At 43.1% G+C, this 25,685-nt stretch overlaps 1 protein-coding gene across 1 annotated transcript in view; it reads right to left on the bottom strand.

Annotated features, from left to right (window-relative positions):
• Positions 1-24,085, bottom strand: part of CLCN1 (chloride voltage-gated channel 1) — a 44,354-nt gene extending 20,269 nt beyond the window's left edge. Inside the window, exons 1-8 of the mRNA XM_082481120.1 lie at positions 23,724-24,085; positions 17,122-17,275; positions 16,453-16,584; positions 14,781-14,909; positions 14,544-14,677; positions 14,116-14,193; positions 9,549-9,627; positions 6,641-6,766 (exon numbers count right to left, since the gene is read on the bottom strand). Coding sequence (XP_082337246.1) covers positions 6,641-6,766; positions 9,549-9,627; positions 14,116-14,193; positions 14,544-14,677; positions 14,781-14,909; positions 16,453-16,584; positions 17,122-17,275; positions 23,724-23,954 — 1,063 coding nt within the window. The 5' untranslated portion in view covers positions 23,955-24,085. The remainder of the gene's footprint in view (positions 1-6,640; positions 6,767-9,548; positions 9,628-14,115; positions 14,194-14,543; positions 14,678-14,780; positions 14,910-16,452; positions 16,585-17,121; positions 17,276-23,723) is intronic.
• Positions 24,086-25,685: the final 1,600 nt, after the last annotated feature.

The following is a 25,685-nucleotide window of genomic DNA, read 5'->3' as shown; positions in this document are numbered from 1 at the left end:
TAGGTTTGTTTTCAAAGAATATATATATCTTTTAGCTACAATCCCAGATTTTAAAAGGGTTTTCTTTTCTTTCTTTTCTTCTACCATCCATTCTCTAGAAAATAAAAACTCTTCCCACTATGCTCACTGACTCTGAAAACTCTCTTTGCAAAGGCAGGTAGTGCTTACATATCTGGAGAAGCTATGTCACAAACAGTTGTGATTGCCTTCTAGAAACAAAACACAGATACTCTCTGAACTTCTATCTGCAAAATTTTTGTCTGGTATCAAAAGAATGAAAGTCTTAGAAATCAGAGATGGAAAATATCAGCTAAGCCTCATCTTCTCCAGCTCACCTCTCCTGGTAGCATTGCACTGTGAAAATGACTCGGATGTTGAAACCTGTCCTGCTTTTACATGGAGGTACCTGATTGTGTGGAAACAGTACACATCTGTATGCCAACAGGTGACCTACAAATTAGCAATCTAGCGCAGAGTGGAAATTCAGCTGAATGAGGACAGATAAATCCCAGCTTGCCCTGGATGAAGGAACTATTTGCACAATGAGGAAAGAAAAGAAGCAGTATGCGATTATTACAGGAAGTGTTAATTACTAGTTAATTGACCAGACAGGACTAGGTTTAGAGAAAAGATTTGATCAGACCTCTGTGGGTTACATTACCTAAGATAGCGAAGCCTGTCTAACCGCATGCTGCTATTCAAAATGGGAAGATCTTACTCCCTGCCTCTTCACCCCTTTCCTTCCCTCCTGGATGCACTATTCTCCCCTCCTGTCAGACCCACTCTGACACATGTCAAAGCCTTCACTGAGTTCTTTCACCTCATTAAAACCTACCAGAAAACCTGTCTGCTCTTTTCCTGGGTTAGTCTTCTGACAGGGAAGTGAGTTGAATGGAGGGGTCCAGTGAACACAGAGATGGTACAAGGGACGGGTAGAGAACAGTCAGGGATGGAAGATGGTGAAAAGTCAGGTTGTCCTCTTTTTTGTTAGATCAGCCCAAGAAAGGGATCATGTCAATTTAGTTTTAGGAAACAGATAGTCCAAGCCACTAAATGACAGTGCATTAAAAAACATAGCAGAGCTCACTTTCAAAGTTTTCCCACAGGGTGGCAAAGATGACCGGAGCAAAGGGAAACAGTCACAGCACTTAGTCTGAGTCTTTATAGGTTCCCCCTCTACTCCCACAAGACAGAAGCAGATTTCTACAGAAAGATTCATCCACCTACCTTCATCTTCTTTCCTAAGTGACTAAGCCATCAGTGACTTAACTGAATGGTTAAGCCCTTTTCTCTCCATTGGATACAAACTCTACTGGTTTAGAGTAGCTGTCCAACTCGTGCGAGGTGAAAGTGAAAAGAAGTAAAAAGAAATAAGAAAGTCTAGTTAATGGGAAAGTCTACTTAAAAAAGCTTTGAACTGTAAAATAACATTGACCCATGTGTAGAAGTGATCAGAAGAAGGTGGAAGAACGCAAGGTGTAAAACCCTATAGCAAATAAGATGAAGGCTCAGGACATGGTGAAACAGAAATCCTGCAAATTGCAGAACTCCAGTCTTCCATGATTAGCAAACAGGGGCCTAAGTTGCAGCAGCCAACCAGAGTGGGACAGATGTTATTTGGAAAGTCCAGATAATGGTGTAAAGCCAGCCAATAAAGCCGTCAGTATCCAGAAGCCAGCAAAGATTTTGTGGATCAAAGAAAGAAAATAATTTTGATGAGAAGCTATACAACTTTTTTGCATCTGTCTACTCTGATGTGATTGCTTCTCTATCTGCTACTTCCTGGTGCAGTTTGGAGGTAAAAAATTACAATAAAACAGGTGTTAAACAAGCTGCAGGCTTAAAAGGTGTTATGATCTGAGGCAGATTAGGCATGAGGTGGATGAGCCATTTAAAAAAATAATTCACCTTCTTTAATGAGTACCAGGGCTTCCAGGGACTGGAGGGGAACCAATGGGTAGCATATGTATTTAAGAAGGTTGTGGGGCAATGTGGTCAAGTGCGAAGAGCTGTGCATTAAAACTGCCAAATTGGTAAAATACATATAGATTTTAAAAGCAAGCACAACCCTGGAAATACCTATTTTGAACCTCAAAGCCAAGGAAAAAACCCAAAGATAATTCAAATGAATAAAAACTTTGTGATGTGGAGGTTTGTTGTTTTTTTTAACAAAACAGTAAAACCAGATTAAGGGGAATGGTGTTTATTTAGATTATTAAGGAGTCCCACATGAGGCTGTGGAGCCTTGTGTAGAGGTCCACTGATTAAACAGCAAAAGGGGAAATGTTGTTATGGATCAGAAACTAGACCACAGACGGAAAAAAAGTGAGTTTATCATGTCAGGCATGTAAAGATACATGTCATAGTACATATGTGGCAGGAGTCGCTAATTGTTGTCTTGGGGCCATGTTGTTCAATGGATTTCTTCAGAGGTCAATATTGGAGCTGATTCTGTTTAACATCTGCATCAAGGTCCTAGATGATGGAACTCACTCATCAGTGGCCATACTGAACTGGGGAAGGAGAAAATGGGGTGGTTTTTCACCTAGAGGGCTTCACTCATGTCGTGGTTTAGGACAAATCCACCACTGGGGACCCGAGGGACCCCAGATGGGACCGACAGATGCTCCCCTCTACCCCTCTACAAAGAGAGAGGCAGAGGAGGAAAAAGAGACTTATGAGTTTAGAAGAAACTAAACTACTTCAATGAAATATTAATAATAAAATAAAAAGAAATAATGAAAAATATATACAAAACCATATCAAGCTCCCGAGATGACAATCACGTCACCGGCTGGCACTGGGGCAGTCCCAGGCTGGACTCAGTGACGGACGGGAACTGGATTCAGGATCGGGATCACAGGCAGACAAACAGAGTCCTCCTCAGACATCGGCCATCGAAGGAAGAGCCCGTGACCCTTTGATCCCTCAGCTTTTATACTGAGCATGAGGCAGATGGGATGGAATACCCCGTTGGTCAGTTTTGGGTCACCTGTCCTGTCCGCTCCACCCTGCAGGTGGGACCCCACTATGCTTTTCCGCTTCCGACCCTCCAACGTGGCAAATAACAAAGTTGGTTGGCCTTGGCTGTTATAGCAATAAGTATAAGCAAGAGCCTCTCTGCATACCGTGCCTGGGCATCAGCTATAAACAATTGGCCTTATCACTCTGAGAGAGTGAACATTGTCTGCACAATATGCAGTTAATTTCAGTTGTTAGAAGAGGCCCAGCTAAGGAGCGAAGTTACTGAACAAAATTGGTTCTGTTTTACCTCAAACCAGGACAACTCAGTGTGGTCTCCACAAACTGGAGGAATTGACTGGTAGGAACATCATAAATTCAACAAAGACAAATATTTAGTCCTGCACCTGGAATGGCAGGTGTGTCAGTACAGCCTGGGGGCCTAGTGAACAGGAAAAGCTCTGCTCTCATGCCAGAGGGTTCTGGTGGATACAATGCTTAACATGTGCCTTTGTGGCAATGAAAGATAACCACATACTGGGCCACATCAGCAAAAGCACAAACAGCTGGTTGAGGGTGGTGATTATTTCCTTCGATATGGCACTGATGAAGCCACATCTAGAAAACCCAGTACCAACAAAATGTTACAAACCTGGAGAGACCCTAGTGGTGATCCCCAAGATGGACCAGGGCATGGGCACCAGGAGAGGCTGCAAGAACTAGGTCTACTCAGGCTGGAAACAAGAAGGCCCAAGGGGCTTCTAACAGCACTCTCCCTTCATGCAGAAGTTGTAAAGACACAGTGAAAGAAAAAGAGGCAATGGACACAACTTCCAGCAAGGGAATTTTGTCTACATGTGATGAGAAAATGCTTCCTTTTGGAGAGATGGTTCAGCACTGGAACAGATGCCACTACAGGCAACGGAAAGTTGTCCTTGCTGTAAGCAGGAGTTTGGAGTAGAGAGCGCCAGGGGTCTCCTCCAAACTAAATCTTTCTATGATTCCACGATACAGAATTTTCTGTGGAAGAAAGCGAAATCTGCACATGATACTGAATCAATTTACCCTTGTTGGAAGCAGAGAGGATTGCATAAGAAAGGCAATATTCTGCGTTGATGAGTGCAAAGTAATGTAGTGGGGGAAAACTATTCATACATTAGGAAGGAATCTAATTTAACAATAGTATTTCAAGAAAGAGAGTTGGATCAGTGTAGACAGATCTAAGAAAATGGTCTTTTTACCTTTTTCCTAACTGCAGCTGCTAGAAATGTGCAAAATCTGCATAAAAATTGTAGTATAATTCACAGTATTGCATTGCAATATTGTAATGCCTTCCAAGAGACCCATGCAATAGCTGCACCTGCTTGGAACTCTTATCATCTTATCTCAAAAATATTCTGGAAGAAGATGACAAATGCCTGCCTAAGCAGAAAAGTTGGTTCACGTATTATGTATGAATGTGCAATAGTTCACATGTTCCACATGAACATTACAGGTAGATGCACATAGTGCACATTAAGGGAAGCAATTTCTTCCACTTTCAAGTACATTAACCTACCTCATACAAAGGCTTTCCTACTGGGTGATAATAGCAGCCATACAGGAAACTAGCACGAAGACATCCGCTTATCTACCGAGTGCATAACTTCTGGGAGCAGGCAAGCCTTTAGAGACTGTGAAGACATCAGAGAGGGGACCTAAGAAAAACCCTTGCATGAACAAAGACTGAAAAGATCAGGCTTGTAACTTTCAGAAGGAAATGAGCAAGAGAAGACATGAAAGATAAGTTAGAGCAGGCATGATAAAAGATCATAAAATAACAAATGACTTAGCTAGACAAAAGTTTCTAGTTCCTCAATACAAGGAGAAGGAGACTGGCAACACGACAAAGAAAATTCAGAACTATGAAAAAGAACTATTTCTCATAGACAATTGGATCATGGAACTTTTTCACCCAGACAGTCAATGAAGCAGAATGTAAGGAGCCATTAATGTGGATATTAAAGTGTCTGGACAATTTTGAAGAAGGGACAGTAATTAAGATGTTTCAGGATTAAGCTAATTTCTAATGATTTGGGAGATCAGCAAGGGAGCTAAAGTAGATAAAGTGAAGAATAAGATGTTATCTTCTGTCATCTGTCTTTGGATTTCTTATATTTTCCACTGGAGAGAACAAAAAGATTTTTTTTTTTTTTTGTGACAGATCTGATGCTTGAATACCCCTCAATATAAGGCAGCGTTTCACAAAGGTGTAGTAACTTTCTACATTCAAGTAGAAAGTGTAGTCGGTTTCTATATTCAAGAGAACATTAAAGCCAAATAATGTTTTAGCACAAAAAAAGTCCAACTCTGTGAAGTCAAGAGACACATAAGTTATACCAGTTTTAAGTAAGGGAACTGCACACATGGAGCTCAGATCAATAAAATAGATAATACTGTAAAAATAAAAGACAAAGACATTATAAGGAAGGTGATTCTACCCGTCTACTCTGCTCTTGTGAGACCCCACCTCGAGTACTGTGTCCAGCTCTGGAGTCCTCAGCACAAGAAGGACATGGGCCTGTTTGAGTGGGTCCAGAGGAGGGCCACGAAGATGATCCGAGGGCTGGAGCACCTCTCCTGTGAAGACAGGCTGAGAGAGTTGGGGTTACTCAGCCTGGAGAAGAGAAGGCTCTGGGGACACCTTAGAGCAGCCTTCTACTATCTGAAGGGGGCCCACAAGAAAGCTGGAGAGGGACGTTTTGCAAGGGCATGTAGTGCTAGATGAGGGGTAATGGCTTAAAACCAGAAGACAGTAGATTTAGAATAATTATTAGGAAGAAATTTTTCACTATGAGGATGGTGAGGCACTGGAACAGGTTGCCCAGAGAAGTTGTGGATGTCCCATCCCTGGAGGTGTTCAAGGCCAGGTTGGATGGGGCTTTGAGCAACCTGGTCTAGTAGGAGGTGTCCCTGCCCACAGCAGGGGGGGTGGAACTAGATGATCTTTAAGGTCCTTCCTGACCTAAACCATTCTATGATTCTCTGATAAGGAAAAAAGTTTACAAAGAAATGGCAGCTGCTTTCATCAGCTGGAACTCCATTCCCACACTATCCGAAATGCTCTCCTGAACAAGCTTGTCCTGTGCTATTTCTATCTGCACAAACGTTGCGCTCATGTTTTTCAGTTACTTGGGACAGTTATGTTTTCAAGGACCTTCAGTCACACCCTACCAATGTTGCAGCCTTCCTAATCATTTTATCATTTCAATTTTCTAGACCATTTGGTTTTTATGCTTGTTAAGAGATGACCAAAGCAGACCATGGCATTTCCAGGAGATTGCAGCAGCATACACTGTAGTATATATTACGTCTTCTGTGCTGGGATACCTCTACGTTTGCAGCCTTGACATTATGCTGAGTAGAAGCAAAAATCCCACCTCAGGGGCCCTCTTACTTGCTGAGGACTCTTATTTAGTAATTTTTCAGTCATATCCCCAGCACACCTAGGAATATGTTGGGTTACACAATTGATGATATAAGATACCTCCCTTTCTCTTTCCTTCTATACTGCTGGAATTCACATGTCATGGCAAAAGTTTCAAATATCATACAAGGTTGTGGTTTTGAGGAAGATGGAGAATAATAAACTAATAGAGCAATTTTTATACAAAGAAAGTAGGAATGGCTCTTAGCTTACCTGCATCCTTGTTCCAAACAGCAAGGACGCGGAAAATGAAGGCACTAAAGGTAGCTGCAAAGAAACCTCTCCAATAATTGCGCACAGCAAAGTAGGTGGAAGTGACCTCAATGCTGAAAAGAACCCCTAGAAAGAATTGGAAAAGGAGCAAAGTTAAAATCAGAAGTGTGATGTTAGAAGCATGAGAGAGGCTTTTAAATAGTCTTATAGAGCAGTGTTCTCCAGACTTCTTTGATCACGCACCACTACCAATAAAAGATTTTTGAGCAAGTACCCCCAATATATGTGGATTTATTTAAAAATTACATAAATGTGCTACTGTACTAATATACTATGTACAATACAAAACATACACAAAAAACATTTAAAAAAGAACAATATAAAGAAGAAATAATCAAAATTTTAAAAAGCATTTGTTTTATTTATTAATGGAACAAAAAATATCAATATTCTTTCATTTTGAAGTCTTGGTTTAACATTTTGTGATTAAGTGATTCAAAGGTCTGGTTCTATGCTCAGTTTATATTGATACTTGGTCTTAACAGCTATCATAGCTGAAAAAGATACCTCACAAAGATACTTAGAACCAAATGCAAGAAATAAGTCGTTACCTGTGCTGACTAAATCATGGTACTATTTTTTCAATCCCATCCACCACTTATGCAAAGATTTTTGTTTAAATTTGGATAGTAAATTTCCATCTTCCCAGATGTCAATCAGTTGTTCTTGTAACTGAACAGAAGGTGTGGAATTTGTGTATCTCTAACAAATTGGCTCAAAACCCACTCAAACTCTTAATCTGGAAGATTTTTAAACAGGTTAAAAATTTCTGTTTCCACATTTTTCAGGTCGACATGTATGAGAGTTATTGTAGGTGACACAAATTGTATTTGGCAACAAAATCACAAAATATCCGCAAGTTTCTTTTGAAAAGCAGTTACTTTCTCACCCACTGTTAGAACACCACTTTTGCGGTCACATCAAGTATGTTTATTTTTTTGAAAATAACTGCAAGGTTTCGTGTTACTGACAGGTGCTTGTCATCATAGAAAAGATCAGCAAATTCAGAACACTTGTCTTTTTGTAAAAAAAAAAGGTGTAATTGGTCTTTAAAGTCAAAAACTCTTAAAAGCTCATTGCCACGAGATAACCAGCAAATGTCTGTATGGTACAGAGGATTTTCATGGCCACTCCCCGTCTCATTACGGAGTATTGTAAAGATTCTACTGTTTCAATGTCTTGTTTTTTATTAAATGAACCCCATCGATGACATCCTGTTGCACTTTGTGGCTCTCATTTCTTTGCTGCAATAGCTTGCCTGTGAACAATGCAGTGAATGTGTTTCAGGTGTGGTGCTAGCTACGGAACCTTACCAAGCAATCCTTTTCTTATGTCAGTCAAAGCAGCTGCTCCACTGGTGGATACACTTACATAGCTTTTCCATAAGACATTTTTATTAAAGAAGTAATTTGCTGTTGAGGATACAGCTTCTCTGGTAGATCTTTCCTTTAGTGGCTCACAGAAAGTAGTTCTTCGTGTATTTCACTATCAGAACAGAATCTAGTAAATATCGTAAGCTGAGACATGTTACAAACAGCTGTACTTTCGCCCAGCTGCACAGCAAGCCTCTCACTTTGTGTAGTTTGTACTGATACCTGTTTCTTCAAACCTCCAGCAGCAATGTTTTCTATGTGTCTTCCAACAGTGTTTGCTGATGAAGGAATGCATTTTAGTTTGCCGCCGTATTGCTTTCTGTGTATTATTGCAGACATTTTTACCGTGGCAGGAAGAACAAGTGTTTCCCCAGTGGTATGTGGCTTTTTGTCTTTTTTTTTCTGTGAAGCAAGAAACCTCAAAGGAGGCTTCTAAACTTTTATCATTTATTTCAGTGAAATTTTGTAAAGTATTGTATTGGATATCACGTAGTTTGAAACATTGCTGAAAAAAATTGTAGGGTTTTGTTTTCATGTTCTGGATGCTTAGTTTTTAAATGTCGTCCTAATTCTGGTGGCTTCATACCATCGTTAGCTAACTTCTCAAAGCACAATATACACTTAGGGTGAGGTTCATTGTTAACGATAGCTGATGTAAATCTGTATTTAAAATAGCCTTTGATAATTTTGATTCTTTTGGACAACTTCTTGTCAGACCTGATTAGCTGGTCATTGTTTGTACCTTGTAATGCAGCTGATTAAGAGCCTGTACTAGGAGCAGGAGAAGTGTCAGCTCTGCCATTTTCTTGTCATTTGTCTGTGCTTGCATTAGTATTATCTTCAGTTTGCGGTCTCTTTGCAGGAATCTTTTTAAGCCACTTGTCCATTTTGTGAGGGTTAATTTAGTTAACACTTGATAATATAACCCATAAATCCACTTAATTTGGCACACATTGATTGCAATATATTGCAATACGGTGAAAGCAAGCAAATGAGTGAGGGCACCACTGTCAACCCTCCACATTGTGAACAGTTCTGTACTCAGGACACCTCACGCACTGTATGCGACAAGTGGCCATCTGACATATGGACTGAGTGAAGGCACTACTGACAATACATATACTGAATGATAGTGAAGCTTGATTTCTCTCTCTTTTTTTTTAGATTTAAAAAAACCCCAGAAATTCCAGTACTTCCTTCCCACACCCCAATGGATCATCTTACGCATACCCTGGGGTATGCACATCCCCATTTGGATACCACTGTTCTAGAGAACCTTCCTCTCTTGCCTCCAGGAGGCTGACAACATTTGGAAAAAAGACTGTGTCTGGGGAGGTTGGTAACGCTAAAGGTAAGCTTCTTGGTTCAAAGTAGATGACAGATCAAAAATATGTTGCAGGAAAGGGGGAGGAGAAGAGGACCAGGCAGGAGAGGATTTAGGTACCTGAGGAAAAGGAAACAGAACAGCCACTTGCCTCCAAGTGGTGTCCCAAAGCAGCAGCCGACCCCCACAGCGCAACCCACAGTCAGGACATCCGAGTAATAATATGGCTGCTACTGGTGAAAGAGACAAAGACAGACAGACAAACAGAAGAAAGAGGGAAAGAATGCAGAGAGTGAGTAACAGAATTGGCAGGTGCGGCCACATGATGTCACCCGGCTCCCTCCCAGTCTCAAAGTTATAGCTATATTTATCTTACTTCTCCCTTCTGGGTTACTTCAAAATATTCAAAAGACAAGACCTGGTACAAGATGAGCATATACCTGGAATTACATCTTCAAGACACGTGGAGAAAGCAGCATCTCATCTTTCATTGAAACAAGCACATTTCTGTCACTGCAGAAGAAATGTCTTGTGGAAAAGTCTCCAGAGGGTGGAGAGCCCATAAGTATGTTTTACTCCATCTCTTTCACTTTGGCAGGGTATCCCAGAATGTACACGTGCCAAAGAGTGTCTCAAAAAACCCACCCTGTGAGCCTGTGTGCGCAAGGCATGTGCATATCCAGAACCAAGTGTGGATGGATGCCTGGTCCTGTCACCCCAGGCAGGTGAGTGGGTAACAGATCACCTAGATTTGTGCTGTCCTAGTGAAAACAATCATGATAATAACGGGAAATGGAAGGTATAAAAGGTCTCCTGAGACAGTTTCGGAAGACATAGAGCTATTGAAAGGGAAAAAATGCTCTTCTGCTCTTTTTCCAAGATTTGTCCCTGTGCTGCCAGAGAACGGTGAAAGGTCAGCAGAGAGGTTTTATTTGGTCTACATCCTAGGTGATGTGTAATACACTAGTGTTAAAAGCCTGTGTATTTGGTACTTTCTGCTATCACGTATTCCCAAAGTAGCCTGTTAGATCTCCCATAAGAGTTTTGAGAAAGGGTGGTCTTGTGTTATGATGGGAAACTGAATGGTGAGGCTGAATTCTGGGGCCTGAAGGCCATGAATTCCTGTTTACCTGAGCAGGTGTTGGATAGAGCCTCAATCAAAAGTGTCTCAAGGCTATCTCTGCACAATCCAACAGAAATGGGCCATGGACCATTCCCTAACCCAAACCAATGTGTCCTTATCTACAGCTTTGTCCTAGGTAACTTCTGGGCCCTATTAGTGTCCCTGTGGCCTTAAGACATAATCATGTCCAGAACAGGGATGAGGTTCAGTGCAAAGTGTCTGGAATAGTGGGAAGGCTGTGTTATAGCCCACCAGCATGATGATTAACAGCTTGAAACTAAGGGTACGTGCAACATGACCTGAAGTATGGCAAGAGGTAATTAGAGTTGTTTGAAGGTGCAAAGCCTGATGGGACAGTATTGAAGAACAGCATGAGACAGAGAGACCTATAGCAACCACTGAGAACAGCTTGTGGCATACGGCATCTCCCAGGACCCAACACTGTGTCAGGGTGCTGGTGCTGTGTAGCAGCATAGGTATAGCCAGATAGACCAAAACAAACAGGCAATCAAAGAGTACCAGAGTGCACTCAGAAAAAGTAGCCTGGGCACCTTTTTCTTGTCAAGGGCTAAATTTGTTTTTCAAATCCATTTTGAGGGCTCCTCATTAATACACAGGGTGATGTTCAGCAGCAACACCACCAAGAAGTTATACACCATGGGCAATATGACGTGAAGTTGCAAGCTATATCCTGCACTAGGGTTAGCTAAAGATTACATGATTCCCAGGTAATGGAAATCACATTCAGCAATTTGGAGTGAATCCATAAGAGGAACACAACTAGGGCTACTTTGTTCTCATACTACAATGTTTTCACAGACTCACAGCAAGTTTTAATCTGGAAGGTACCTCTGAATGCTTCTTCTCCAATTCGCTGTTCAGAGCTGGGCTAACTTCACAGCTAGATCAAGGTGCTCAGGATCAAGGTGCTAGGTGAGCCCTGAGCACCTCCACAGGTGGAGATTCCCCAGCCTCTCTTGACACCTGTGCCACCCTGAGCAACCTTTGAGGCAAGGGGAGAATTTTTTTTTACACATAGATAGAATTTCTGTTATTGCAAGTCGTGCCCGTTGTCTCTTGTCCTTTCACTGTTCTCTGAGAAGAGTTTGGTTATTTTGTCTCTCTAACATCTTTAGGTACACAAGACAGCAATTAGACCACTCCCCCTTTAGCCTTCTGCTTTCTTCTCTAGCCTCTCCTAGTTAACTGTGTATAAAGTGTCCTGCAGTCTCTGAGACTATATAAATTCCAGGTACAGAGAAAGAAACAAGAAGTGTGGACTGTGTTATGGAAGGTTTTTTTGTTTGTTTGTTTGTTTTTTTTCCCATTGTTTTTTTTTTACTATTAAGAGAGATACTATTCTCCTGTTGTACTACCAATGGTTCCACCTGACTGTGGTCTAATCCTTGGTTCTGAACTTGTTTTCTCTCAGATTTTTGGCAGACTTACAAGTTTTGCCTTGAAGCCTCAGGCTTCAGCTCAGGCTGTCTCCAACTTGCTATGTTGCCCACATATACACAGCTCTCAGCCTCCCTCTTGCTGAACCTGATTTTCTTCCTGGCACATCTTTTCTCAAGTTAGCAACTGAAGAACCTCTGATTTGTAGCTGACAAACCATGTTCCTTCCTTATTTTTAATAGCAAACCAGAGTAAAGATCATTATTGTGGGTGCAAGGCTATATTGCATCTGTCAGCTAACTCATCCATTTGTAGACTAACAGGAAAGTAGTGCATGGAAGAAATAAAGCCAACCTAGAAAAAACATTGCATTTCAAAAACTCCTTAAACTTCTGGGCACAATAACAATGGAGAGAGTTTCAGGGCAGTGCATGGGGGGACAGTGAAATGAAGACACAACAAAGAATGGAGAAAATTTTAAGACAAATTTTTTATGAATGTATTTCCACTGTTTTGGGAAGAAGTTACCATGTACCTCTGGCACATGTGCTGCTTAAGGAAATTCCATGAATCAGAAGATTTGCACAGATGTAAAGGGACAGAGATAAATTTGCACATTTCTCCTCACAGCAGGATCATAGAAAGGCAGGAAAGGACCACTGGAGGTGTCTCCTCCAACTCCCTGCTCAGAGTTGCGCTAATTCCAAGGCTCAGTCAGGTTCTTGTCCAGGTGAGTCTTGGACATCTCCAAGGGTGGAGATTCCCCCATACCCCTTTAGCCTTTTCTCCTTTAGGCTGAACAAACCCAGCTTCCTCAGCTTCTCCTCATATACCATTACTCCAACCTCCGAACCATCTTACTGGCCCTTTGCATCTCCCTTATATGGGGAGCTCAAAACTTTACACGCTGATATTTCTGTTCTCCAGTCCACTGACGAAGTATTCATACAGTAGTTTCCTGTTCATATTATCACTTCCTGTCATACTTGTCATCATCTTCTGCCCTTCGATGTTGCTACTCCTTACATGAAGTTTTTTTTTTTTTTTAATTATTGTTCTCTACTCGATCTTTATTGACTTTCTGGACAGCCCTTGGTGCTCTCCGGGTTGAACAATGTCTGAGGCAGGCAGGGACTGAACAAGTTGTGTCATTAGAAATTTGCACATTAATAGGTGTTACTTTTCCTATAGCCTTCCCTTTCTTTCACTTCCAGCAGTTACGTGTGAAAAGAAAGAACCCGAGTAGCTAGAGTGCAGAGGTATCTGTGGGTAACCTTTCCTGAGAGCAGGAAATCTCACAGCAAAAGGCTATACGAGTTGTACATTAAATGTCACATACAGGAAGACACTTGCCTCCAAGGGGAGCCCCGAAGCAACCTCCAACTCCAGCTGCGCAAGCCGCCACCAGGAGGTCGAACTGCCTATGCACATTCTGGAACAGAGTGCAGCCAGAGAAGGGCATGCTGGGGTTAGAGGGAGCAAAGCAAGGGGGTTAGGATCCAGAACAATGGAACAAAGCAACAGCCAGCAGCAGATTCAGCCACTGCTATTACAAATAGCAGACTCTACACACTTTACTGCAGTCTTTAGTAATGTCAGCTGGTCTTCAGCAGTGACATCTGGTCCTTATGCACAGACAGAATCTACTCAAGTAGAACAGCACCTCCCATTGTTGTATTACACAGCCAGTTTCTGCTAAGAGCCTGTATGTAAAGCAGTTCCTACATTTCACTATATATGCAGTTAGATTTTTTTATACAACTAGTCAATACAGTGATCAGCCTGCAGAGGCTGTTCTGCGACAGCAAAAGCCTAGAGACAGTGTCAGTGTCTATAATTAGCAACGCTGTATAAATTCGGCTTAAAGACAAATTGATCTTTGTCTGCAGCTACTTTTTCATACAGACAGTGATCACAGTGCAAAGGTATCAACATCACGAGATTGAAAACTTGTCAAAAGCATATTTCTAACCAGCCTCTGTGTAATTGGTAGCTAATATTGGTGGTCCTGCACAGTTATTTGACTGTGTATCTGGCCTCCCACTACCATTTTCTTTGCCTCGTATTTTACTGCTCTATAGCAGTACAGTGAACTTCAATCCATATGTTTCCTCTGTTGTTTGTGGACCATCAATACTATCCCGTGTGTCTTAGGAGTTCAGCCTGCGGAAGAGCTGTATGCAGACATGTGCCTTACCTCATACACACCACAGAAGATTGACATGAACTTGCTGAGTACCGCAGCACAGATACTGGCAATATGCACAAAAGGACCCTGCAAGAGAAGAGGAGGAGGAAACAAGAGAGTGTTACCCTCTGGTTACTGACAACCATTTAGCCATTGCAGATCTCATAATTTTTCTTTGGCCATCTCAGGCAGTCCTCCAATCTTTTTTTTTTCCCTCTCAAAGGCTACCTGACTTGAGTTCTTTGACGTTTTCTATATCAAGTCCTTCAAAGTGGAAGGAAAATGGCCAATTGAAGATAAGCATTGCTGGAAAGAGCAGAGCTTTAAGAGGAATGGTGGCAAAAGAAGGAAAACATTTATAGACTCTTCTTCCACAGGCAACTCCTCCCACCTCCCAGATCCTGGCCACTACCGCACATGAAAACAGCAATATTTACCTCTTTCCCCACAGGCATGCCACTTCCAAGCCCAGCTGTGAGGCCCACAACTTTGGCCACAAAAGCTTTGAGAGTGAGATACTCCTTGAGGACCACTCCCCTCATAATGGTCTTGAGCTCTGGGATTCCAGACCCTAAAAACAAGAGCAGAGCAGGGGATGAACAAAACCTGCAGCCAAATGGAATAATAAAAATGAGACAGACAGAAACAGATCTTGCCATGCCTTCTGCCCTCACCAACAGCCTGTGGAGAGACGAGGTGGCAGAAAATGGCCGCAAACAGGATAAGAACAAGTGGGTATGCGACCCACGCCAGATACTGCATAGGAACATTTGGGTGCAGCTCTCTGTACATCCACTTGTAGGCTGTAGACAGACAAACAAAGAAGTTGTCAGTAACCACAGCTGCTCCAAACAGCTTGGTAGACATCAAAGAATCACACACTTGCTAAACCTGCCCATACTAAATCTCCCTGAGAAGTGCTATCCTAAAGTCCTCATTTTCTAAGACAAGCCTTGTTACCCTTTGAGTACGAGTGCCCAAATAAAACAGGCATTCTGCAGGAATGGGTAGAAATGGCTCTCTGTTCTTAAATACTATTAATACCCGTGCCCAAATGTGGCGTAAGAAGAGATATGTTACATGTAGTTGTGAGGATGAATCGCTGTACAGGGTCTTTTCATGTGGCAGCCTGAGGGCCTTTTGTGGGTCCTGAAGGACAATAAAGTGATCAACCAATAGCTAGTGCCCTCTCCTCCATCTCAGTCACAAGAAAAATTGTTCCTTCATAAAAACTAGCTTAAAAGCTCTGATTATGATTTGTCTTTTAGAGCAGCAGCATGAAAGCAGTTGTGACAACTGTAGAGCATCAGTGGTACCATTACTCAGCCAGGTACAAGAGCACAAGCTACCAAGAATCCAAACTGAACTGCAGCTCCTGTGCAGTTCATCTTCTTTGCCTGAGCTGGGCCCGCACACAGTAGGAGGCTGAGACTTGGTGGAGGGAATGAAAAAAGCAAACCAAACAGAAAGGACTCAGCTGCAGGGAGTATAAAGGACAGGGACTCTCTGAGACTGGTAGGGTAAGCCAGATGCCTGGCACATGGGGAAGGTCTAGAGGGAGGAACATTGGGCTGAAGGGATATTGTGAGCTTTGAAGAACTGCAGTGACTGATGGACATCAGCAGCCAAGAGCACTGAGGGGAAAGTGTTGGTGTGCACGTGCAGGTCAGGCTAACAGAATGTGGGCAATGTTGTGTGTGCGTGTGTCCACCAACGTGGAGGGCAGGGAGACTGAAAGATCTTGTAATTGTTACAGCTGGCAAAGGGGAGAGGGACACAGGAAAAATGCAGGGAAGGGATATAAGACAGTGATTAGGAGATCTTTGTGAAAAGAGCCAAAGGAGAGAGCACTATAAGGCCAGTAGCAGGAAACTGCAGGGCACTGCATAAATAAAAATTAGAAAGAACAATAATAAGGTAAAAAGCAGAAACAATGTCAGGAGGTCATCCAAGAGCCCCTTCTCCTCCCCATCCTCCATGTGCTCATTATTCCTGGGGAGGATGGGAACCAGCATGATAGGAAGCACCACAGTACCACTTCCCTGTGCCCCTATATATTCAAAGGAGCATGAGGGAAATGGAGTCAAAATAATGTTTTTTCTTTGACTCATCATACACACATCTTTTATTTCTGCCCACTTACTTACAATTTTTTCCCTGCCATCCCTTTAAAGAACCTCTCCCTAGTTAACCTTTTCTCTGCTATCTTGCAAGTACTTCAAACTTCCCAGGCAGCAAGGGGTGAGGATGGGACACTGATGTTAAAGGAGGAACATTTGTTACTGGGCTTTGTAAAACATTCATGTAGTTTACAGTGTGCTTTTGCAACACCTGAATGGGACCCACCCTGTAGGCTCTTCGCACTGGCATAATCCATTCCCCAGCTCACCAACGCCATGACCAGACCCAAGAGAACCAAGAAAATCCAGTCCTCTCCAAGCTTCTTGGTAACATATTTCTGGATGCGTCTAGCACAGTCTGTAGAGGGAAGAATGAACCAGAAAAACTGAGGGAACAGAGATGAAGCCTGTGTCTGTCTCTCCTCTCCTATGCTGAGAACCAACTACAATAAGGATTTATTTGGAAGCATCATGGGCTACGTGTTGAAGGACTGGTACCCATCCATCTCTTACTTAGTCCTGCAAAATCTTATGCAGTTTAAAAAAAAACAAAAAAAAAGGGGGGGGGGGGACACAACATGGGGTGGAATTTAACATCTTATGCACTAGCAGCAAAAATCTGACACAAGAAAGTCCATTTTCTCCTGTTACAGAGATCTGTTGTGGAACAAATTATTAACTTGGGACTGGTCTTCTTTTCAAACAGATCTTGGCTCTTCATATGATGAAAGCTTGCATGAAAAAGTATTTTCGATCCACTATGATTCTTTTTCCTTCCTTTCCTGCTTCTCCCCAGTCACAATATTCTTGTCTTTTTGCCTTGCTTAAATTCCATCTCTTTGGCTGGCCTACCCAGTATCTAGTCATAGGGTAATGAAAGATGAATTGTCCCTACCTTGACATTTGGAATAGTGCTCTTCTTTGATCTCTACTTGACTCATACGTTTCAGGGGTCTTTCATTGTTCTTTTGGGCCTGCTTCTTATTCAGTAGTTTTGCTGCTTCCTTCTCTGCACAGTCGGTTATCTGGTCTGTGTATTGCCCATAAAGCTAGAGGAGCAGAAAGCAAGAGAGATCAAAAGGAAAAGGTAAGGCAAACGCTCCTTCACAAATAGCATTAAAGATGAAAAGGCAGATCTACTGTCAGTGCGAGGTGCAAACCCAAATGTACCCAAGCAGGGAGACACACAGAAACTCTCAGACTGATGCAGCTCATCTGTTTTTTCTTTTTCCTTTCTAGTTTCCTCTTCCCAACCTCTCCAAAATCTTTTAATCTCCTCTTTGGGGGTACAAGATGTGATCACAGAATACTAATTGCTTTTTAACATCCTGAGAAAGATCTGGCTGTGGTCTGAAGAGATTGAGCAGGCTTTCTGGAGCTACAAAAGAAGGTCAAAATAGTTCACATGAGGCTGCCAACCTCAGGGTTGTCTCATAGATTTCAGCTGCACTGTAGAACATCTCTGAAGGTTTCGAGAGGTATTTACACTATTAAACAGGCTGCAGGAATGTCCTGCATCTGTTCCACTCGCTGCCAAGGAATACTCAACAGGGCACACAGCCACTGGTGGTGCCTGTGGAGGAAAAGAAGCAGCATCAACCCAGACATGTTGCAGGGTACTGCACACCTCCTCACATTATTCGCCCAAATCATCATGCTAAGTCCTTTCACATCTCCAGTTCCTCTGGATTTCCTAACTACCTAATCTAGTCTTTGTCTTCAGATACTAATCTTGAAATGCAATTGGTTATATGCAATTCAACAACGTGTGCTTACCAACGACACCTCATACATGGACCTGTAGTGAACTTGGCAGTTGTGCTGGCTTGTCAACAAGGTCTCAAGGCAGCTTGAAGGATCCTGACTGTGCCCTCTTGTTTGTTTATCAAGTTCCCTGAAGAGCAGCTATCCTACATCACTCTTTCAGAGTACAGGTGGGGAAGGTGTGCATTTGAGAGGCAGAGAATAAGCCTCTCCTCCTCACATGTCCTTCAATAAATCAGCTTTGGCTTTACTTGAGGTCAGTTTACTACCTGACGCATGGCCTCTGATCTTGGCACTTCCCACCTGTGAGAAGGTGACGTTTTGCCTCCTCCCCATCTGCTTCTTTAGGATTTTCTGAGTGGCAGAAAAATCAGACACTTCAGTTGGAGAATGACATGACATATGAGAGATATAAAGCACTACCAAGTGCTTAGGGGACATTTCTATTTGACAGCTTCGTGTCTCCTCCTTTCGAAGTGACACAGGAGATGTTGCTCTTGTTCCCTTGAGATCCAATAGATTCAGAGACTCACAGAAAGATTTACAATGGAAGGCACCTCTGGAGGTTTCTAATCCAAGCCGCTGCTCACAGCATGCAAACTCCAAAGCCAGATCAGGCTGCTCAAGACCTCGTCCAGGCAACTCCTAAACATCTCCAAGGGTGGAAATTCCCCAGCTTCTCTGAGCACCTGTTTCAGTGCTCTAGCAATTCATATTTCCGAATATAACTGAACCTCCTAAATAGTTTATTTATTTGCATATTCCTCAAGAAACACTTGAACCACGTGCAATAGCTCCCTTTGAAAACACTGGTGGTTTTTTCACAGAACACATATCTAGGCTTGTTTAAAACATCCTGTTGTTAAGGTGGCTTACCTGCAGTCTCTTAAACAAATTGATCTTATCCGAACATTTGAAAGTATTCTATTCATCACTGTACTGGAAGCTGACAAATAGAATGTAATTATTAACCACATGATTATCAACACACTCTTGGCAAATTAAGCAATGCAGACTCTTTGCAGTGAGGAATGGACATGCTCTGACCCCCATAATACAGACAGGACAGTCAAACATAAGGCTGAAGAGCTTCATACACAAGGTAAGCTGTCACATACAGAATCCAGTCCTAAATAGCAGACTGTTCTTATTTCTCTCACTGTGTCTATTTCAGCCAGAAATGCCAAGTACCAGCAGATTTTAGACAAATGCGTCTTCATCTCACCTCAGCTAATGTTTCATTGCCTTTACATGGTCACGAGGGATGGGTTTATATCAAATACAGTTTAATCCAAACTATGAACACAAATCCACGCCAATTATGTTCAAATTAGAGTCTTCCATCTACCTAGACGGAACAGTATGACAGTATAATAGTATCAATGGTAAAAGTCCTCATGCAGTATCCCAGTTCACTGCTTCTGTCTGGCTAGAAAATGGTGCACTCAGGATGTGGGAAAAAAGGAGTTAGTCTCTGGACACAAAAATGAAGGTTCTGTCCTGGAGAACAAGTTAGTCTCAACTCAAATAATGCTTCATACATGTCCTTTCTTCTCCAAGACTCTAGCACTATTTAAAATGGTAGGAGACTGTGGGAGAGAGAAAAAAATCCAGGAATAAGAGGATAACCTTAATGCAAAATTAGGTTAGGCAAGAAATATCCACTCCATTAGAAGACATGTAAAACTAAAAATATAACATAGTAGGACTTAGACTGTTCCTTCTGATGCTCCTTCTGTAACACAACGAACACAGGGTTTCCGAGCACCAGAAAAACTGGAGAGAATTTTAAAATATATCAATTGCTACCTAAAGGGTTGAGCCAGAAAAGGTACTATCACACCCAGCTTGGCTAAATGCTGAGTGAGAACATGATAATAGTGCAAAAACAGCTGACAGCGGGGGGAGGGGGACACCTCCGAAAACATCCAGGGAGAAAGCACAACCAGGGTAAAGTTCATTTTCAGGGAGAAAGCATTTATTAATGTTTAACTGTAAACTAGCAGGGTTTGTGTTTCCAAAAAAGATGGGGAAGTTTCATTGCCTGAGTAATGGAGGAAAAGCTGCACAGAATCTCCAAAATATGTACAGCACCACAATCTCAAGACTTTTCTGGACTTATTTTCTAAGAGCTCAGCATGTGCATAAAACTGCCCTCCTCTAACAGTCCAAAGCTATTTCCCATGCAATTCAGACTGTTCTCCACAGCATACTCCAATCCTGAAATCCCATCCCCCAGCACTGCCAGTGCATACTGGTTTTAATCTGCTGTTCCTGGCCACTGAGGCAGCCTTGAGCTCTATTGCTCATTCCTCTCACTCCCACCTTGTAGCCATCCTGCTATTCCTGAAAGGTTGTTCCTTAGGGTTTTTTTCTCATGGATCACAAAAAAGTAACCATATTTGCTCTCAAAGGTGAAACCTACCCAAACTCACTTCATAAGTAAATATAAATGTCAGTAAAAAGTCTAGGCTCAACTGCTTAGACATAGACCCAATGAGGCACACGGAGGGGCGGGCAGCAGCAACAAGATTATAGTTCTTCCTGAAGAACAGAAAGCAAAGGGGACATCTAACAGCAGTCCCACCACCTGCAGGGAGAGGGGAGTTGGAGAAACATCAGAGCGATACTTCTCAGAGGGGCACAGCAAAGGACAAAAGGAAAAAGGCTTAACTTGCAAGAAAGGAAAGTCTGTGCAAAAGGAAAACATGTTCCCATCCACCCTCTCTTGAGGGTAGTTCAGCACAGGAACTGGTGCCCAGAGGGGCTGGGGAATCTTCAGTCTTGGAGATGTTCAAAACGTGCCTAGACAAGGCTCTGGACCTGACCTAACTTTCGAGTCAGCTCTGCTATGAGCAAGGGCTTGGGCTGAAGACCTCCAGAGGCCCCTCTCATCTACACCCTTCTGAGTCTGTTATTCTATGTTCTATATTATTGCATTGCCTAATTACTCATTACACATCCCTCCCACTATACTTGCCTGTGTATTGCCATGAACATCCTTTCTATAGTCATGAATAACACAGCTTCTAAATACTTCACCAGCTGTATCTGCTTTCTCATGCAGAAAGAAAACAATACAAAATCATACAGTGTATAAGAATGTGTATTTTTATCAATGTATATTACATCATATATGATATACCTATTATCTGTTATCTTTTTTGTCCAAAATTATGTATATATTACTATCCTCCTCCTATTATTATTTTATTATCTATTAACCACTACATGTTTTTTGACAATCAGATATCTGAAGGTCCCAGGCCAAAGGCCAAGATTTCACTGTTCTGAGATCTGTGTAAGCCCAATCAAATCACAGAGCCAGTTTGAAATAGTTTCCAACCTACATATAAAACAAAAAGCAACAGCTAGCAAAAGACAAGGGCACAACAGAATGAAAATTTCTCTCTGCCAAGTGTTTTTTCACATGAAAAGGGGGAAAGAAATCTGCATGGAAATGGATGAAAACACATGCAGCAGGTTGTTTTTCATGCTGGTAACATAAGTGTGCACATTTGTACAAGGTGTACATTAGCGTGCATATTTATACTTTACGTACATATGCATAAATGGCTAGTAAAATATACATATACACAGCAAGCCTGGTTTTGCCAGAATATGTCTGCCTACAAAGTTTCATACATAAACGTACATGTACGTGTGTAGGAGATTGTTCATTTAAAAGTATTTCTAGGGCACATTTCTCAGTAAATCTATAAATACAGCTGTCGTTTTTTTAGACTGCAAATTGCGTTCACAAATGCGTGCTTGCTTGGTGACATTACTGCCTGAAGATATGCCTAGGAACGCATTTGATAGCCTGTTTGTGCCTGAGGTTGCCTGTCTACACGCACTGACCAGCATGGCTCTGGAGCTGGGCGCAGACACTGCGATGCCACGCAGCAAGAGCACGGAGGTGGGTTGTGTTGCCTCACTGTGTCACCTGTGCCTGCTTGCGAGAGAGGTTTTAGACGGGGGGCACTGGCATATTGGGTGGATGCATGTGAACTGGGATGTTGTTGGATGTGCCTTACTGGAGAAACAGTTTGCATCCCACAGCTCCCCTGCACCCCGGGCACCAACTCACTAATGGTTGATGCAGCACAGGGTGCATCTCCTCAGCCCACCGCAGCTCTCCAGCCCTTGGCATTGCCCCAATTGCACCCCACCGCGCAGGTGTCTGCAATCCTCCCAGCAAAGCCGTGACACTCACCCAGGGCCAACTGGGGACTCGGGCACAGCTGCTGGGGCCGGGACATCTCTTTCCCGCAAGTTGACCTTACCTCAGGTCCCAGCCACTGCGGGTCTGCCGACTGCCATGGGCTGGGCCGGGCCACAGGGCCAACGGGCCGCAGGGCCACAGGGTTAGTGCTCGGCATCAGGCAGCGATTCAAAGGTTGAATCCCATTGGAGCTCAGCTCCAGTTGGGCACATGAACCTCTCCATCCCACTCCTGCCCGTGGTCACTGTGCTACAGTGACTGCCGCAGCCAAAGCGTTGGCTTGAGTTAGTGTAAATAAAGCATAAACTGCTCCAGTCAAACCTCTTTCTAGACACCTTCCCGTTCGGGCTGCTGCTTCCAAATCAGCCAGGGAGCAGGCTTTGGAAGGGTTTTGTGTAGGAGACATTTGCAAACTCTCAGATGTTTTAGGTGGTTTCGGAAGAGAAATTCGTGACTGTGGCCATGGAACTGATTTTCTAATTTTTTGCAATGTGGCACCTATAATACTCATTGGGATGCTTACCTACCGGAAGAGATTTTCTTGGTGGCAAAGGTGGCTATATTCCTATCTCTACATCACAAAAATCTTCAGGAGATGATTAATGCATCCTCTCCCTCATCTCCCAATCATTCACCTAAGTATTCATGTAAGAAGATTTGTACTCACGTAGGAGAAATGTCCACTCTGTATGAATTTCACATTCACATGCTCTCTCCCTCCCCGTTTGACTGCATCTTTCATTGCTCTAAAGCCCTCTTAAATCAGCTTAGTCTGAGCAGAGTGGTAGAACATAAGACACCAGGACTCTGCTGTAAAACCTTCCCTTTGCAGGAGGCTGTCCCAAAAGGAGAGGTAGAGGAGGTACAGAGGTTAATGGAACAAGAGTTTATAACCAGAGTACATCTGTGTCCCAGATATTTTAGTGAACTGCTGCTTGTATGAACCAGAGAAAGAGTCAAGTCATGTTTAAGGGTTAGAAAATCCCTCACTTACAGATCCCCTAAGAGTTACCAAAACATGTATGGGTCTGTGGCCATGAAGTGCTTTTTGTTCAGAGAAAAGTCAGAACAGAGCTCTGCATGACTTATCTATACAGATGTGCAGGTAGATACCCACCTACATACATCACTGTTCTCTTTGTATTTATTCACTCCTCTGCTCTACTTAATATCACTACGCAGCTGAAGGCAGCTGCAGTTTCTCTTTGCTGTTGCAAATACATAAATGGTCGGGTTGATTTTCCCCATCCCAGCTTGCCCATTCTCTCTTTGTGTCCATGGCAGGTGAAAATGACCCCTGACTCAAAATGCTGGTAGCACTCCTGGATCTAAGTACAACTGTGAAAGTCAACGCCTGACCTGGGAGTCAACAAATGAAGGGGAGAGTTGGTAGGATTGGGAATGGGCAGGAATGGGTGCTCTACCAGCACCATTCTGGGAGCCCCAAGAGCTTGTGTGATCCCAGGGAGACCTGTGCTGCCACAAATGTCCCAGTTGTCCAGCCCTACCTGTGGGTAGCTGAGGGAGTTCTCCAGGTAGTGCAGGTCGTCCCCTGTCCCCCCGGCCTCGTGTCCTGCCTCCAAAGGTATCCCATAACGGGTGCATTTCTCAAAGGAGACATAGTCGTATTGCGGTGTGCCCTCCCACAAAGCTGACTTCGATCTGGGTTCCTGCGTCGTGGTCTCTGAGCTCTCCATGCCTCTACTCTTCCTCACACTCAGTTGCAATGGAGCTGCCATTCTGGGCCTTACCTAGAACCACCTCATCTTCTGGCCAAGAGCATGGCCTCTGCACTTTCCTCTACTCCCTCCTTCCTTTCTTTCTCTCCTCAGATCACTCTGACTTGTCCTGTTCCTGCACTCACTTTCTCTCTGCCCCTTCTCCTTCTCCTTGTGCCTCTCTCTCCCCTTCCTGCCCAAAGGCAGTGATCACAGGGTTTAACTATATTTTTAGCAACCTTCCTCTGCCACATGATTCCCCAGTGCCGTGTCTGATCTCAGCAAAAGGCACTAACTCCGACGGGATTGAATATCAGGTGTGGGCAAGAGGGGAACTCCTGAAGGAGAGGGAAGGGGGAGGGCGAAGGAGGAAAGAAGGCGGTAAAACAGACGGAGCTAGAAGTACAGAGACAGAAAGCAGACAGGAGGAAGCAGAAATTATTATCCAGGAGATCTCTTCTTTCACACCTCCCCATCCTGAGCAAGCCATACTTGCAGTGACAACAAAATTCAGTGGGCTTCCTCGTTCTCTTCCCAAACACCAGGTGTCCAAAAGACTGAGTGAGAATCATAAAGATGCCAGCAACTATGGTGAGATAGAACAAGATGGGTACACACTCAGTGTCCTGAGACAATTTTTCTAAGTCCACGGTCAACAAGAGAAGCAGCAAGCCCTAACAGAGAAGTCATGCATCCCTGTAAACTGCTGAGCATTACAGCTTAATTGTAGCCTTCCCATATGCCTTTATGGGGAACACTTTGAACTTTTGAAGAATGTCACCAAACTGCTCTGTGGGTATTCATTTATGGGTATATGCAGAAATTTATTCTTCTTGATGGCCACCTTTCCAGAGGCTAGAGCATTCAACAGCTTCTTCTCTCCACTCTGCCACTTGTTTCTCAGCCAGGGAAAAAAAGCAATGAGCTCAGCCAATACCAGTGAGCTACCAGCCAGTGACAGGAATGAGAAGCATGTTCCAGCAATATGGTCTAGAGACACCTCCCAGTACTGTCAGTGTGCTGACTGTAACCATATGTCTTTTGATGGCTATTAATCAACTAAGAGCAGTGAGTTCAAGATCCTAGAAATTGTGTACAAGAAAAGAAGACCCCACATGCCTCAAACACAGTCACTAAAGGGCTGCTATTAACCCCTTCTTCCTCCTCTTGTACACTGTCACATCTCCAGTATAATGGTTTCCAAGCTTCTCACACTGCAGGATAAGAGATCTGCAGGCAGGATGGGGGAGAGAAAGCGGCAAAACACCCTTCTTTTGGGTCCAGAACAGTAGTCTCATTATTTCATTTTGCAGACCCCTGTAAAACATTTCCCTTGGAGGCTCATTTTGCTTTTTCTCAGTCTGAACAGTCCTTGAGAATGGGGTACAAAGAAAGTCTCCAAGAGGAAGGGCCACTTGATTTCCTCCATGAACTACCTCCCCACCTCCTCCAGTGTTTCTGCTAACAATATCCATATGGATATCCATTAGCAATAATATCCATATGGATATTGTTAGTCTGTACAACCCACACCTGGTGGCAGGCCAGGCAAGCCCTGAATATTTAAAAAAACATAGACGCTCATCTCTTTCATTCTCACCAGCACTCACTTTACTGTCAATAAACAGTATTTCCTGGAGGAAGACTGTGTCACATCAGTAGGACAAAACTGGTAATGAGCCACCTTAAACTCTTAAAGAAGAGTTTCAAGTGACCGTGTCTAGAAAATCGAAGAAGAACATTTGGATACCC

Source organism: Vanellus vanellus, assembly GCF_965231255.1.
Source record: "Vanellus vanellus genome assembly, chromosome: 1".
NCBI classification, from domain to species: Eukaryota; Metazoa; Chordata; class Aves; order Charadriiformes; family Charadriidae; genus Vanellus; species Vanellus vanellus.
The sequence above is the reverse complement of the archived record's forward strand: the minus strand, read 5'-3'. Positions and strand labels throughout refer to the sequence as shown.